At 36.3% G+C, this 18163-nt stretch overlaps 1 protein-coding gene across 1 annotated transcript; it reads left to right on the top strand.

The window, feature by feature from the left end:
• Positions 1-2: 2 nt before the first annotated feature.
• On the top strand, positions 3-370 carry LOC131688287 (cuticle protein CP14.6-like; the record flags this gene model as incomplete). The annotated part of the gene is made up of 1 exon (XM_058972479.1): positions 3-370. A coding segment is annotated over one exon (300 nt), but the record flags the coding sequence as incomplete, so codon positions are not given.
• Positions 371-18163: the final 17793 nt, after the last annotated feature.

The raw sequence follows: 18163 nt of genomic DNA on the forward strand, positions 1-18163 counted from the left end.
TTGCATTCGTCGCGCTGCTGGCATTCGCTGCTGCCATTCCGAGGCCGGATAAAGATGCGCAGACGCTGCGGTTCGATAACAACCACAACGGGATAGATGGCTACAATTATCAGGTGGAAACCAGCAACGGTATCAAACAGGAGGAACAGGCCGAGCTGAGAAGTTTCGGTGAGGATAATGCGGCCATTGTGGTACGTGGTTCGTACTCCTTCGTTGCCGATGATGGTCAGGTTTATACCGTGAACTATATCGCCGACGAGAATGGGTTCCAGCCGGAGGCGCCACATCTGCCCAAGGCTTAAGTCAGAGCAAGTGAAGTGTGTTGAGTGATGAAAGTAGATCTTGTTAATAAAAAAATTAATACTGAAAATGGGTGTTTGTTATAGTGAAAATGAATGGAGTTTGTGAACGAAATTTATTGCATGTGTCTGAAAATGTTATATTGTAATTGAACAAATTCAACAGGACTTGATAATCGGTGTCTCCTAAATAGTCAGTGAAACCTAGGCATGAAATTCCATAGTAGATGGGGTTCGTTTCTAGGAAAAATCGGTCGCATATTCGCCTTTCTTTTTCAACCCACTGGCGTTATACGTGGCATATGCTGCAGACAACTATTTTTAATTTGAAGAACTTTTTTTATGAGGAGTCGGGCCATCTAGCCATGTGATCTCAATGTATTGTTTTTTCGGATCTACATAATAGTTTGCTGGTTTGGATAAAAAACTGTTGGGCAACCTGGGTACACATAGCTGCGCGCAAACTTGCAAAACGCATATTATTAGGTTCTTCAACATTTTAGAAAATTGCACTGAATCTTTTTTCTTGTATTGACAATATTTTTCAACTAATTTATTTACGTTAAATGATGTAATTATTAACGTATGCGGAATAAAATTTGGACACAATTCAAAAGGCAATTTTTTTTATAGAAAACCCATTATTAAATGTTCTCTCTATATGAAAACATTTGTCAGCTTTTTAACTTAATGTAGAAAAAAATTTGAGCTCATTCGAGAAGCTTTACGACAGTTTGCAGGAAATTTTTGCAAACGAGTCGATAAAATTGATGTTGGCATATTTTTAATTTCTTTCTTAATTTTGACTATCATTTTTGTTAGTTTTATGTCGAAAATTATGAGCATTTACTCTCTGCTTCATATTATCCCCGAAAAACCTCATTTGGACGCAGTTGTGGTACATTTGGAGGGATATCAGCCTTTTGTACAAAATATATACCATAATCCTCCAATGCGCCAAAACTTTTTTTTTTGGTATAATAGCTAAGTACCAGATTGGGCGTTCGCTGCCATTTTGTTCACATGGTATCTCCTAGTGAGTCGAAATTAACACTGGATATTTGAAATAAGTGTGCCTAGAGTATGACGTTTAGTATGGTGCTTTGCGCAGGGTTGCATTTTTGTTTTAATGCTGGAAGCGTTGTCCAAATTTCATTCCGCATACGTTAATCAGCTCTGTATGGATATATCGAGTAATTAATTTTAATAGGGGACAGTGGGGACTTGTGAACATAATTTTGTTTTCGGGACATAACTACCATAAGCATTAATTGATTTTCAATATTTGTACTGGTATTTATAAAGGTTGGTATACTGAAGGTTGCGTGAAAAATCGCGAAATTGATATTTTGTAGTTTGGTGGGAAGTTGTGAACCATCGCAAAAAATTGGAGAAATGTAATATTTGTATGGTTAATTTTTATTAGCGCTATAAAAGATAAATTTGAAGATATTTCTAAACTAATGGTGGGATGGAAAAGTGATCTGATTCGCAATGAGCAGGTGACAACATGATTCACACTAAGCCAACTAAATTCACAGTTGCGGCACGGGGCGATTAAAAACAAGAGTTATTTAGCACATTTTTTTAATTTATAGCTTAGCGGGTATTGACGGTGTTCACAACTCCCCACCGCCCCCTACTCATATATTACCGTTATTCTTTCTAAAGTATTGAAATGACTTCATATAATTGTATCCATGTAGTATCCATGGAGTACTTCAGTTCTACGCAGGCCCGTGCCCGCACAATTCTCAAAAAGGGGAGCGGGGTTGATTTTTTTAACTTTTATTTTAAAAAGAAACGTATCGAATATATTCACAGGGTATCTTTGGACGAATTGTTTGTCAGAATATTCCCCACAAACTGATAAAAATCAAAATTAGGCATGGCTTACTACGATCAAACTAAAAAAATAACTTTTTTTACTGACGGACTAGAAAGTTGGTGAACTTCTAGGACTTAAAGTTATCGATTTATAAAGCGTTTTCTATAGCAACACCCTTAAATTTAGTTTTTTATATAACTTTTTCCACTGTGACTTTTCGTGCAGACCATGTTCCAAACAAATGTGGAGGGCCTTAGAAAACGCTTTATAAATCGATAACATTAAGTCCTACAAGTTCATGTTGTGCAATGAAATTCTTCATTACGAGAATTTCTACAACTTTGTCGAAGACACAAACTTTCTACCGCATCAGCATAAAAAGTTATTTTTTCTAGTTCAATTATAGTAAGCCATGCCTCATTTCAATTTTTATCAGATTGTGGAGAATATTCATACGAACAATTCATCCAAAGACACCCTGTGAATATATTCGATGGTTTGGACTCTAGTGATCGTTTTTGGTATTTCCAACCACTGTGCGCTGCCTGCTGGCTCGTGGTGGATTTGGATTGGTTTGTAGTAGTTGTTAAACCAACCGACTAAACTTAAACCTCATGTATCTCGCAAACCTCATCCATCCAAGGCAACCGTTAAGTACTGTTTTGTGTTCTTACTTATTTTGTCATGTTTTTATCCATAGCTACTTTTCCTTACTTGCTGTCCAACCTTCGCGATACATCTAACCTGCTCAGGTCTGCTGTAAATATCGTCACCTGTTGAGACATGAACCGATCCGAAGGTGTCGACCAAAAGGATTTATATCTGTCTACAGCCACCTTCGCCTGGCTTCTTACCCTTCTTGGTGCTAGTCGTTCCTATTTATCTGCTAGCTGGTGCTGAGAACTTCTCGGTGGCGGTATTTCACCTTATACCGATGCCCACTTTCGCGATCTATTTCGCTGCCATTCCAACGGAATAATCGTTTGCGGTAAAATTTCTCTAGACAACGATGTCCCGATTTTGTCCAGCTTCGTGTTTTTTCCTCCTTAGCTACCGTTTCTAGCCCGCTGATCGACATCTACTGTCTACTCACTGCTGTTGCTAATATCGAAGCTTGTCGAAACGTGAATCGATCCTTCAGAGAAGCCGTCCAACTTGACATACATCCCTTTACAGCTACCCTCGCAAAGTTTCGTCCTTGGTTTCTTCATTGACTTGTTTCTGGAGTCACCAAACTCAAATGACATTTTATTTGTCAAAACGGTTTGCAGTATATTTTTTTCCTGAACAGGAAGTTAATAAATTTTTAAAAGTAATTCAAAACCTTCATGTGGGGAGGTTTGAACTCCCCCCCCCCCTTGCGCACGGGCCTGGTTCTACGGATGTTTCTTGTAACTATTAGCCCTCCTAAGAAACGGTTATAATCACAGTTATAAGTTTTACTTGATTTTGTGAGGAAATCTTGTTCAATCCCAAAGTTATAGCTGTTTGAAAACGTTGTTGTTCATAAATAACAGGGCAAGAAGGAGGTTAATAATATAAGAGGCATGAGATAATAAACTGATCGCAATGCATAAAAAGAATGAAATGAATAACTGGCTTGCTAGTCGCTCACACAATGTGCACAAAGAGCGAAATACGCTGATGAAAAAAGAGCAGCACAAAAACACTGCGATGTGCAGTTCACCCGCACAAAGAGAAACTTGAAAACGAAAAAGAGAAAGAGCTGTACACCAAGAAATGCACAATTTTACACAAAGAGTCACCTCGAACAACCACTTTTATGTGTGCAGCCATGGAGTAGAATGCACACATGGGAGCAACACACATCGGAGTGAAGAGGATTATTGTAAATGAGAAGAGCGGTGGTACGCATGAAAGGTGAAAAGAGATACTCATTATTTGCTCTGAGGTGCATTCAATCCCTGATGAAGACAATGGATAAAATGAGCTCAAATGAGTAAAATGAATAAAAATAATGCTAAATGAAAAAAAAAATAAATATATATCGAATATAATTCATAAATCAATGCACTGGAAAAAGGAGTACAGTAAGATTCCGTTTTTGGCACGTTCCTTTTTTGGCACACTCCGATTTTGGCAACAAAAGGGTCCCGTTTTTGGCAACATCCTTGTTGTACATAATGTCTTTTGAAAATGTGTAATAGATATTTTTTGTATCAATTGATATCATATTTAACTTTATTTCCAAACATGGGAGTCATATTAACCCTCAAAGGCGCAAATTATTATTTTTTATATTTTGTGAAAATTGTATAATAGTTACAGAACATTACTGTGATAATTTTGAGATGTTTTTTGTAATTTTGTTTTAAAACAGCGTTATGCATTTAAGGGTGAACTATAGTTTACACTATACGTGTTTTATTTAATGATTACAATAAGTATAGAATGTATTATTTATGTATAATATAACTGGTAACAGTGTAACTAGTGTCTGCCGGAATCAATTTTTATAGCAAGACCCAAAGTCTCTGCACTTTAAGAGTCAAGTACAGAGAAATGCGCTACACTGCATAATAAGACTAATTATGGAGAAAATTTTCAAAACAACCTTAGTAACATTGCGAGCCTCTTTCTCTTTCGATTATTACAACGTCACTACAAAGCTTGGCACAAAATTTTCAGTACATATCAAAATCTGACCATAGTGCGTCCCAAAACCGTATTTGAGAATACAAAACTGATGGCCCCCAAAGAGTTTGTTTTAGCTTTATGATGTCTTTGGCTAATTTATTAGTCTTTGTGGTTAGGGTGTTCGAAGTATCGACGGTTTGATGTGTGAAGTTTACCTGCGTAATGCCCTACAATATGTATAATAACACAAATAAATAGAAGCAAGTTTGCTGAAAAATCAAGGCTCTCTATAATGTTTAATTTGTTATGATTTTGCAGTAGAGTGACTCTTGAAAAATCGGGTTGCTTTTATTATCTTTTGATGTGTTAATTTCTCGTAAATGCATTGTTCTTGAGATTTTTGGAACTTTCATTGGAGCAGATTTTTTCCGTGGCACTGATAATCCCTTTTGTTTGGATAGTTGAAAGTAATTTTTACAACAATACTTGTTTTCTTCAAACCTAAATATCTTCAAGCATTGCGATTCACTATACTACACTCGCTCACTATAGAATTGAATTAAATTAGAGTTGATGTAATTTTCGGTGTTTGGTCACATGACTCTCCTTAGTGCAACGTTTCAAAGGAATAGCTCATCATCTTCAGAACAAAGCAGGATTTCAACACAAATTTTTTGTAGTTTCCTCAAACAACAAATATTTTGTAAATTTTGTAAGGACTATAAATATTTTCGTATTTCAAGTAGAATGTAATGCTAAGTTTGTTTCCACATGTGGCTCTGTTCTACACTAAAATGGAAAACTATTTATAGGGAAACAGAAGACAAAAATAGATTTGTCTTCTTAAACCTGCCTTTCATTTGAAACTACTTTTGTTAAGATCGGTTCGGTCGTTGCTGAGATAATTATATGACATTATTGCACATACATACATACCCACACCCACATATAGACATTGTCCCAATTTGTCGAGCTGAGTCGATTGGTATATGAGACTCGGCCCTCCGGGCCTTGGGAAAAGTTTGCAAAGTTTGAGTGAATCCTATACATTTCTTTTGTAATAAATGTAAAACTATTTAAAAAATAACTTTTGTTCGTGGTTTGATATAATATCTATACGGATACTGAGAGCTCTTTTCACGCACTATCGAAAAATATAATCATTCGGGAAATAAATTGAAAATCATCCTAAGTACATAAAATTTTTAAAATGTGGAAAGTTTATTTGGTATGCCCCAGAACACAATATCGCCTACCACTTCTACAAAACAAAATGTTTTACAACAAAAACACATTGGATAATGGGTTTCCCATAACTTGAGGTACACAACGAGAGACAGCTCTTTATGTCCAATAGAAAAGGAGAAAATGGGATTCTGCCAACTTATTCCAACCGCCAACTAGCCCCGGGCTCCCCTAATGTCAACGGATTTACACTGGTCACCCGTAAGTGCAAGAAGCAGGGCGAACATCTGATCGCAAGCATCAAGACAGATTTGACGAAAATGATCTGAAGTGAAGTGAAAGACAGAAGAGAATTAAATGATCCGCATGACGCAGTATGCGAGCAGACATTTTTTTCTTCTCCGTGAAAGAAGATCTCCGCCCGAAATAAAAAGCTGCAAATAATCAATATTAAAGATCGACGGCTCCGTTAAGCGAATTTATAAAAAAAAGATAAATGTTGATTAAGAGTTGACTCATTAGGACATTCTGCATAGAACTTATTTGGTTTAAAAATTAATGTTCTTTTTGAGAATTGATCAAAACAATCCATTCGTATGGTTTTCTAAAATGAGGAGTTTTGGTTTAAAGTTTGGCGCAAAAACAACGTCAATCTGATAGGCCACACGATATCTTATTTGTTTATGCTACCATCGGAGACTATTAACATACAAAAAAAACTCAATCAGAACCGACAAAACAGAATGTTATCTCGAGCATCCGGGTCCATTCGGAAGGACGCGAAAAATTTAATGTTTGATCAAATGAGTCCGACCGGCCACTCTTTTCTCCACATGCCAAAATACTGCCGTGGGCTATTTCACATTAGCATTGTTGGTTTAGCGTGAAACTTGTTTCTCCGATATGAAAGAGCAACCGACTGCTCAAGTCAGCGCAGTTCAAGTTCACTCATGCACCCGGGCAATGGATTGATGCAGCTTAGTTTATCAAGTGACTGTGAATATTTGTGTAATCGTGCCGAAAATTGTCGCTCAGGTGTTTTTAAGTAACCGTGACAAATATTTCAGCAGCCATATAATTACTGGACATGCAAATTAAAGTATTGTTTATCATGTATTACGTATATGTTGGATCGATCATTTATATAGTTACTAAACTAATGGTGGGATGGAAAAGTGATCTGATTCGCAATGAGCAGGTGACAACATGATTCACACTAAGCCAACTAAATTCACAGTTGCGGCACGGGGCGATTAAAAACAAGAGTTATTTAGCACATTTTTTTAATTTATAGCTTAGCGGGTATTGACGGTGTTCACAACTCCCCACCGCCCCCTACTCATATATTACCGTTATTCTTTCTAAAGTATTGAAATGACTTCATATAATTGTATCCATGTAGTATCCATGGAGTACTTCAGTTCTACGCAGGCCCGTGCCCGCACAATTCTCAAAAAGGGGAGCGGGGTTGATTTTTTTAACTTTTATTTTAAAAAGAAACGTATCGAATATATTCACAGGGTATCTTTGGACGAATTGTTTGTCAGAATATTCCCCACAAACTGATAAAAATCAAAATTAGGCATGGCTTACTACGATCAAACTAAAAAAATAACTTTTTTTACTGACGGACTAGAAAGTTGGTGAACTTCTAGGACTTAAAGTTATCGATTTATAAAGCGTTTTCTATAGCAACACCCTTAAATTTAGTTTTTTATATAACTTTTTCCACTGTGACTTTTCGTGCAGACCATGTTCCAAACAAATGTGGAGGGCCTTAGAAAACGCTTTATAAATCGATAACATTAAGTCCTACAAGTTCATGTTGTGCAATGAAATTCTTCATTACGAGAATTTCTACAACTTTGTCGAAGACACAAACTTTCTACCGCATCAGCATAAAAAGTTATTTTTTCTAGTTCAATTATAGTAAGCCATGCCTCATTTCAATTTTTATCAGATTGTGGAGAATATTCATACGAACAATTCATCCAAAGACACCCTGTGAATATATTCGATGGTTTGGACTCTAGTGATCGTTTTTGGTATTTCCAACCACTGTGCGCTGCCTGCTGGCTCGTGGTGGATTTGGATTGGTTTGTAGTAGTTGTTAAACCAACCGACTAAACTTAAACCTCATGTATCTCGCAAACCTCATCCATCCAAGGCAACCGTTAAGTACTGTTTTGTGTTCTTACTTATTTTGTCATGTTTTTATCCATAGCTACTTTTCCTTACTTGCTGTCCAACCTTCGCGATACATCTAACCTGCTCAGGTCTGCTGTAAATATCGTCACCTGTTGAGACATGAACCGATCCGAAGGTGTCGACCAAAAGGATTTATATCTGTCTACAGCCACCTTCGCCTGGCTTCTTACCCTTCTTGGTGCTAGTCGTTCCTATTTATCTGCTAGCTGGTGCTGAGAACTTCTCGGTGGCGGTATTTCACCTTATACCGATGCCCACTTTCGCGATCTATTTCGCTGCCATTCCAACGGAATAATCGTTTGCGGTAAAATTTCTCTAGACAACGATGTCCCGATTTTGTCCAGCTTCGTGTTTTTTCCTCCTTAGCTACCGTTTCTAGCCCGCTGATCGACATCTACTGTCTACTCACTGCTGTTGCTAATATCGAAGCTTGTCGAAACGTGAATCGATCCTTCAGAGAAGCCGTCCAACTTGACATACATCCCTTTACAGCTACCCTCGCAAAGTTTCGTCCTTGGTTTCTTCATTGACTTGTTTCTGGAGTCACCAAACTCAAATGACATTTTATTTGTCAAAACGGTTTGCAGTATATTTTTTTCCTGAACAGGAAGTTAATAAATTTTTAAAAGTAATTCAAAACCTTCATGTGGGGAGGTTTGAACTCCCCCCCCCCTTGCGCACGGGCCTGGTTCTACGGATGTTTCTTGTAACTATTAGCCCTCCTAAGAAACGGTTATAATCACAGTTATAAGTTTTACTTGATTTTGTGAGGAAATCTTGTTCAATCCCAAAGTTATAGCTGTTTGAAAACGTTGTTGTTCATAAATAACAGGGCAAGAAGGAGGTTAATAATATAAGAGGCATGAGATAATAAACTGATCGCAATGCATAAAAAGAATGAAATGAATAACTGGCTTGCTAGTCGCTCACACAATGTGCACAAAGAGCGAAATACGCTGATGAAAAAAGAGCAGCACAAAAACACTGCGATGTGCAGTTCACCCGCACAAAGAGAAACTTGAAAACGAAAAAGAGAAAGAGCTGTACACCAAGAAATGCACAATTTTACACAAAGAGTCACCTCGAACAACCACTTTTATGTGTGCAGCCATGGAGTAGAATGCACACATGGGAGCAACACACATCGGAGTGAAGAGGATTATTGTAAATGAGAAGAGCGGTGGTACGCATGAAAGGTGAAAAGAGATACTCATTATTTGCTCTGAGGTGCATTCAATCCCTGATGAAGACAATGGATAAAATGAGCTCAAATGAGTAAAATGAATAAAAATAATGCTAAATGAAAAAAAAAAATAAATATATATCGAATATAATTCATAAATCAATGCACTGGAAAAAGGAGTACAGTAAGATTCCGTTTTTGGCACGTTCCTTTTTTGGCACACTCCGATTTTGGCAACAAAAGGGTCCCGTTTTTGGCAACATCCTTGTTGTACATAATGTCTTTTGAAAATGTGTAATAGATATTTTTTGTATCAATTGATATCATATTTAACTTTATTTCCAAACATGGGAGTCATATTAACCCTCAAAGGCGCAAATTATTATTTTTTATATTTTGTGAAAATTGTATAATAGTTACAGAACATTACTGTGATAATTTTGAGATGTTTTTTGTAATTTTGTTTTAAAACAGCGTTATGCATTTAAGGGTGAACTATAGTTTACACTATACGTGTTTTATTTAATGATTACAATAAGTATAGAATGTATTATTTATGTATAATATAACTGGTAACAGTGTAACTAGTGTCTGCCGGAATCAATTTTTATAGCAAGACCCAAAGTCTCTGCACTTTAAGAGTCAAGTACAGAGAAATGCGCTACACTGCATAATAAGACTAATTATGGAGAAAATTTTCAAAACAACCTTAGTAACATTGCGAGCCTCTTTCTCTTTCGATTATTACAACGTCACTACAAAGCTTGGCACAAAATTTTCAGTACATATCAAAATCTGACCATAGTGCGTCCCAAAACCGTATTTGAGAATACAAAACTGATGGCCCCCAAAGAGTTTGTTTTAGCTTTATGATGTCTTTGGCTAATTTATTAGTCTTTGTGGTTAGGGTGTTCGAAGTATCGACGGTTTGATGTGTGAAGTTTACCTGCGTAATGCCCTACAATATGTATAATAACACAAATAAATAGAAGCAAGTTTGCTGAAAAATCAAGGCTCTCTATAATGTTTAATTTGTTATGATTTTGCAGTAGAGTGACTCTTGAAAAATCGGGTTGCTTTTATTATCTTTTGATGTGTTAATTTCTCGTAAATGCATTGTTCTTGAGATTTTTGGAACTTTCATTGGAGCAGATTTTTTCCGTGGCACTGATAATCCCTTTTGTTTGGATAGTTGAAAGTAATTTTTACAACAATACTTGTTTTCTTCAAACCTAAATATCTTCAAGCATTGCGATTCACTATACTACACTCGCTCACTATAGAATTGAATTAAATTAGAGTTGATGTAATTTTCGGTGTTTGGTCACATGACTCTCCTTAGTGCAACGTTTCAAAGGAATAGCTCATCATCTTCAGAACAAAGCAGGATTTCAACACAAATTTTTTGTAGTTTCCTCAAACAACAAATATTTTGTAAATTTTGTAAGGACTATAAATATTTTCGTATTTCAAGTAGAATGTAATGCTAAGTTTGTTTCCACATGTGGCTCTGTTCTACACTAAAATGGAAAACTATTTATAGGGAAACAGAAGACAAAAATAGATTTGTCTTCTTAAACCTGCCTTTCATTTGAAACTACTTTTGTTAAGATCGGTTCGGTCGTTGCTGAGATAATTATATGACATTATTGCACATACATACATACCCACACCCACATATAGACATTGTCCCAATTTGTCGAGCTGAGTCGATTGGTATATGAGACTCGGCCCTCCGGGCCTTGGGAAAAGTTTGCAAAGTTTGAGTGAATCCTATACATTTCTTTTGTAATAAATGTAAAACTATTTAAAAAATAACTTTTGTTCGTGGTTTGATATAATATCTATACGGATACTGAGAGCTCTTTTCACGCACTATCGAAAAATATAATCATTCGGGAAATAAATTGAAAATCATCCTAAGTACATAAAATTTTTAAAATGTGGAAAGTTTATTTGGTATGCCCCAGAACACAATATCGCCTACCACTTCTACAAAACAAAATGTTTTACAACAAAAACACATTGGATAATGGGTTTCCCATAACTTGAGGTACACAACGAGAGACAGCTCTTTATGTCCAATAGAAAAGGAGAAAATGGGATTCTGCCAACTTATTCCAACCGCCAACTAGCCCCGGGCTCCCCTAATGTCAACGGATTTACACTGGTCACCCGTAAGTGCAAGAAGCAGGGCGAACATCTGATCGCAAGCATCAAGACAGATTTGACGAAAATGATCTGAAGTGAAGTGAAAGACAGAAGAGAATTAAATGATCCGCATGACGCAGTATGCGAGCAGACATTTTTTTCTTCTCCGTGAAAGAAGATCTCCGCCCGAAATAAAAAGCTGCAAATAATCAATATTAAAGATCGACGGCTCCGTTAAGCGAATTTATAAAAAAAAGATAAATGTTGATTAAGAGTTGACTCATTAGGACATTCTGCATAGAACTTATTTGGTTTAAAAATTAATGTTCTTTTTGAGAATTGATCAAAACAATCCATTCGTATGGTTTTCTAAAATGAGGAGTTTTGGTTTAAAGTTTGGCGCAAAAACAACGTCAATCTGATAGGCCACACGATATCTTATTTGTTTATGCTACCATCGGAGACTATTAACATACAAAAAAAACTCAATCAGAACCGACAAAACAGAATGTTATCTCGAGCATCCGGGTCCATTCGGAAGGACGCGAAAAATTTAATGTTTGATCAAATGAGTCCGACCGGCCACTCTTTTCTCCACATGCCAAAATACTGCCGTGGGCTATTTCACATTAGCATTGTTGGTTTAGCGTGAAACTTGTTTCTCCGATATGAAAGAGCAACCGACTGCTCAAGTCAGCGCAGTTCAAGTTCACTCATGCACCCGGGCAATGGATTGATGCAGCTTAGTTTATCAAGTGACTGTGAATATTTGTGTAATCGTGCCGAAAATTGTCGCTCAGGTGTTTTTAAGTAACCGTGACAAATATTTCAGCAGCCATATAATTACTGGACATGCAAATTAAAGTATTGTTTATCATGTATTACGTATATGTTGGATCGATCATTTATATAGTTGGGTCATATTGAATGAAACGAGTTTTATTTCTTGTCATCATTGGAGTCGTTGGCTAAACATCAACGCACTGATAGGTAGATGGAACGTCTGGTTTAAATACCAAGATTGTTTGAACTCTTGTAGTTCGACGATGCCTCAAGTGATAGCACACACATGTCACGATTACATCCTCTCGGGTAGTTTTTTTTTTCAGCAGCCGAATGTTTCATCGTCACCTCACCTCACATCAGAAAAGATGATCCGAACCATAACCCAGAACTAGTCAAACTGGTTGAATAAATCACGGCAACAAATGGACTCCGTGGCACTGACTGTCTGCACTTCCACGGTATGTACGTGCTTCTAGCGCCTACGATGACAAGTATTTCACAGTAGCAGTGGCGTCGGTAAGGGGGGGGATTTATAGAAAAATGAACGACAAAATGAGGGAACAATTCCAAAATCGCTGGAAAAATTGACACCAGAATTTTGGTTTCGAAAACACAACTGAATCCATCAGAATCGATTACACGAATGCACGTGTTTCAACTAGTGTTCATGAAATCTCAACAGCGGTTTCGGTTCGGCCTTAGAAAATCGAATCCGGTGTCGGATTCTGGTGAGAGAAACTCGAAACTCCTCTCCAATCACTAATTTAGTTATAGGTTTTTCCAATTAACGCGTTTTTTTACGCGGATTTTCCAATTAATGCGGTTTTTGCAAAAAATTTCTAAGTCCTTTTGAATGTAAAAGACTTAGACTTTTTTCTGAAAAAAAAAATCTAAGTCCTTTTAAATGCAAAGAACTTAGAAGACTTTTGGCAGTTTTTATTTTGCGCGGATTTCGCAATTAACACGGTTTTCGCAAAAAATATTCTAAGTCCTTTTGAATGCAAAAGACTTAGAAGATTTTCGGAAAGGTGGAAGAGACGGGTCTGGAAGATTCCTTGTGGCCCGCACCCCAACAATATGGGTATTTTCAGAATGGTCTTGAATAGTAGGTGCCAGAAATTGATTCTTGACGCCATTTTGAAATCCAAGATGTCGACTTCCGGTTTAGCGAAATCCGCTATAACAACCAAATCAATATGGGTATTTTCGGAATGGTTTTGAAGAGTAGGTGCCAAAAATTAATTTTTGACGTCATTTTGAAATCAAAGATGGCGACTTCCGGTTTAGCGAAATCCGCTATAACAACCAAATCAATATGGGTATTTTCGGAATGGTTTTGAAGAGTAGGTGCCAAAAATTAATTTTTGACGTCATTTTGAAATCAAAGATGGCGACTTCCGGTTTAGCGAAATTCGCTATAACCCAATCAATATGGGTATTTTCGGAATGGTTTTGAAGAGTAGGTGCCAGAAATTGATTTTTGACGTCATTTTGAAATCAAAGATGGCGACTTCCGGTTTAGCGAAATTCACTATAACCCAATCAATATGGGTATCTACGGAATGGATTTGAAGAGTAGGTGCCAGAAATTGATTCTTGACGCCATTTTGAAATCCAAGATGTCGACTTCCGGTTTAGCGAAATCCGCTATAACAACCAAATCAATATGGGTATTTTCGGAATGGTCTTGAATAGTAGGTGCCAGAAATTGATTTTTGACGTCATTTTGAAATCAAAGATGGCGACTTCCGGTTTAGCGAAATTCGCTATAACCCGATCAATATGGATATTTTCGGAATGGACTTGAAGAGTAGGTGCCAGAAATTGATTCTTGACGCCATTTTGAAATCCAAGATGTCGACTTCCGGTTTAGCGAAATCCGCTATAACAACCAAATCAATATGGGTATTTTCGGAATGGTTTTGAAGAGTAGGTGCCAGAAATTGATTTTTGACGTCATTTTGAAATCAAAGATGTCGACTTCCGGTTTAGCGAAATTCGCTATAACCCAATCAATATGGGTATTTACGGAATGGACTTGAAGAGTAGGTGCCAGAAATTGATTTTTGACGCCATTTTGAAATCAAAGATAGCGACTTCCGGTTTAGCGAAATTCGCTATAACCCAATCAATATGGGTATTTTCGGAATGGACTTGAAGAGTAGGTGCCAGAAATTGATTTTTGACGCCATTTTTAAATCCAAGATGGCGATTTGCGATTTCGCGAAATTCGCTATAACCCAATCAATATTGGTATTTTTGGAAATTGAAGTTTTAGTACAAGAATTTTTAATTAAACAGTTGAATTTACTTAAATTTAAGCAATATATTTAATTTTAATAAGTTCAAACCCCCAACTCACACCACATACGTCTCTTTCTTCTCTCTCTTCCATTCTCTTCACATTTTCCTGGATGAACACATAAAAATATTTTGCATTTTGCTGGTTTATGATTAGATCTTATATTTGAGGGTGATTTTGATAATTGCCCAAATTTTTCATGCGGGAATTTCGGTAATCCGGAAGTCGCCATCTAGAATTTTAAAATGACGTCTGCTACTCGTCAAAACCATTCCGAAAATACTCATGTTGATTGAGTTGTAGAGAATCTCGCTAAGCCGGAAGTCGCCGTTTGAGATTTGAAAATGGCGCCAAAAATCAATTTTCATGGAAAACCTTGCGGGGAAGGAGCAGATTAATTTATTTCTGGCACCTACTCGTCAAGACCATTCCGAAAATACCCATATTGATTGGGTTACAGCGAACTTCCCTAAACCGGAAGTCGCCATCTTTGATTTCAAAATTACGTCAAAAATCAATTTCTGGCACCTACTCTTCAATAACATTCCGAAAATACCCATATTGTTGGGGTGTGAGCCATAAGGAGTCTTCCAGACCCGTCTCTTCCATCTTTCCGAAAATCTTCTAAGTCTTTTGCATTCAAAATGACTTAGAATATTTTTTGCAAAAACCGTGTTAATTGCGAAATCCGCACAAAAAATTCCGAAAAATATTCTAAGTCTTTTACTGAAAGTTTTTTTACGCGGATATATATATATATATATATATATATATATATATATATATATATATATATATATATATATATATATATATATATATATATATATATATATATATATATATATATATATATATATATATATATATATATATATATATATATATATATATATATATATATATATATATATATATATATATATATATATATATATATATATATATATATATAAACATTCATATGAAAGCCATGGTTTTATGCAAAACAAAGATTCTTTTAGTGCGTCAGCTAATTTCACCTATTTTCATCATCAACAGTGCTATCTTTGAAAATGAACCACTTAGGTAATGCAACTTTTTTTGTTTCGATCTGCACAGTGCAGTTCTAATATCATTCAATACGTTAAGCCAAGCAGAAAAATTTGTCGTAAAGAATGGCCTCAAACATGTATTTAAAAGGGACAGCGTTGAAATTATGATTCCAGTATACACTCAGGTTTTTTTACGCGGGGGATACGAGCCGCGTAAATGAAAACCGCGTAAATTTCAAAATCCGCGTAAAAAAACCGCGTAAAAAAATACCGCGCAAAAAAAAACCGCGTAAAAAAAACTTGAGTGTATATAGAAAATGACTATATAGAGGTAAGATTACATGACTTGTCACAGGGTGTTAACCAATTACAGAATACAAGTTGAAATTTTGAAATGTGAAATCCGTTACACCTGATAGTTGGATAAACTTCTTCTCGGATATTCCTGACGGTGTTCTTGTGGTGAGAATGCAGTTTGATAGACCTATTCCCTGCCGCTTGACTACAGAATTCAAATATAACGAAACTAACATTAAACAAACCACACCATGCACCAGCGGAGAGCAGATTCCTATGTGTAAGTACAGCAAGCAGATGGTACACCATGGAATACTTGGAAGATGCCGAGGAGAAGGCACTACAACCAATTACTCACACATCTACGGAAAACCAATCCTAAATACAGTTTTCAATAATTTGAATTTTCAATTCCAGTTTGTGGCAGCTGCTCAGGCCATAATAACAACTGTAAAAGCAGCATCCAATAACTCAAAATCAACTGCTAGCACCATCGGCAAGGAAGGTAATACCAATGGCGACGGCTTTACGCTGGTGACCCGTAAATGTTATAGGCAAGGAAAAACATCCGATCGTGAACGTCAAAGCAGCAATTATGATGATGACACTGATGTAACCAAGAGAACAGCAATAGGCCCTCAAGATGCAGTAGGCCAGCAGACAACTGTTTCCTGGCCGCGAAGGAAGGTCTCCACGCGCAATAAAGACCTGCGTGGACGAGATCCGAAGGACACCAAATAATATTTTGTTTTAATTTATTTTTACCCCGTTAAGTTACTGGAATGAGCCGTGTCAAATAAACAAATGAAATAAAAAAAATTCTAGTAATTCCGTTTAAAACAACAAGTTATCTACTTCAAAATTGAGCTGCGATGCCATTTTTAAATTAAAGATGATATGTATTTATCGTAAAACCACTCAATACGGATACTGTTAAACGGAACAAATTAGTTATGGAATTTGCGTTCCAACTTCGTCTCATCAGAATCCGACACTAAGTGACAGGACGAAGCTAGTGCCGAATTAACGCTAGCTCCAAAAACCGGAGACACAATTCTCGCGGGACATCACGCTTGACTAGGAGTTTGCTCAGGAGCACACATTATGTTTCCGTTTTTTGGAGTTAGCGTTAATCCGGCTCTAGCTTAGTCCGGTCATTATAATAGTGTCTTAACTAGTTTAGATATAGGTTTTGTGCACATAACGCGCAAAGATGGTTTTAAACAATTTTCTCCTTAATGAAGAAAATCATTGTATGAAGCTATTTTGAAATTCAAGATGGCGAATTCTGGTTGAGATATCTTAATATCATCAAAAATATAGGCACTTTCGAAATGGGATAATCATAGAGTAGATATAGGTATAATGATTAGTGATACGGATGGTGCGGTTATATAATTTAGATCTTGGCTTTCAATATGGCGTCACTCGTCGTTTTTCGTCATTTACTCGCCAAGACCATCCTTTGTATGCACTTCGTAAACTGAACTGAACGGCATTTCCTCTTCCATCGTTTAAAGCGCGTTGCTCATGCTCATTAACATATGAACACTCAAAGAACGCGCAAATTTGCCATGCTTTACTTTATCAGTGAGATTATTTCTCAACTTGTATAATTGGAATCATTATTCTCATGAATAAAAAAAGTTATAGTCGTAGCAACCCATAAATTATTCCAGAAATAACTCTTTTTGGGCAGACTATGCTAAATATAGCCTCATCAATAGAGTGATGCGTAATTGTAATGAAAATTGTGAAATGTAAAAATTGTAATGAAAATTGTGAAATATCCAAAATTTTTAAACACAAATTTCTCAAAATCACATTGTTCAGAATGGTATCCAAAATTTCTCGATAGCTAATTACACGTTTGTTTGACCATCACATCTACTCTTTTTCATTAACCTGATACTACTTGAAGTATTTCTTAAAAAGTCACTTTATTAAACTTGAAAATGAAAAGTTCACTTTTCCAATGTTGAGGTATTTGCGCTTGCACCAAGCGTTGCCTTAAAACGTGAGTTATCAAAATCTTCCCTAGTTGCTCTATGAAGACAGAGATCACCACAAACGGTTAATTAGTTCTCGATACATTTTGAACACCGTGGTTAATTCTTATTTCAAAACTTGGGAAATAATAAAGTAGGAAATAGATCAACTTACATAGAATCATTGATGCCAGGCTCATAGTACAGACTCTCATCAGATATTTCAAAAACCTCAAGCTTAAAGAAAATACAGAATTTGAAAAAAAAAAAAAAAACTTAAAACAGACGCCAATTAATTCAGAGC

The sequence above is a fragment of the Topomyia yanbarensis genome, chromosome 3 (genome assembly GCF_030247195.1).
Source record: "Topomyia yanbarensis strain Yona2022 chromosome 3, ASM3024719v1, whole genome shotgun sequence".
Classification (NCBI taxonomy): Eukaryota; Metazoa; Arthropoda; class Insecta; order Diptera; family Culicidae; genus Topomyia; species Topomyia yanbarensis.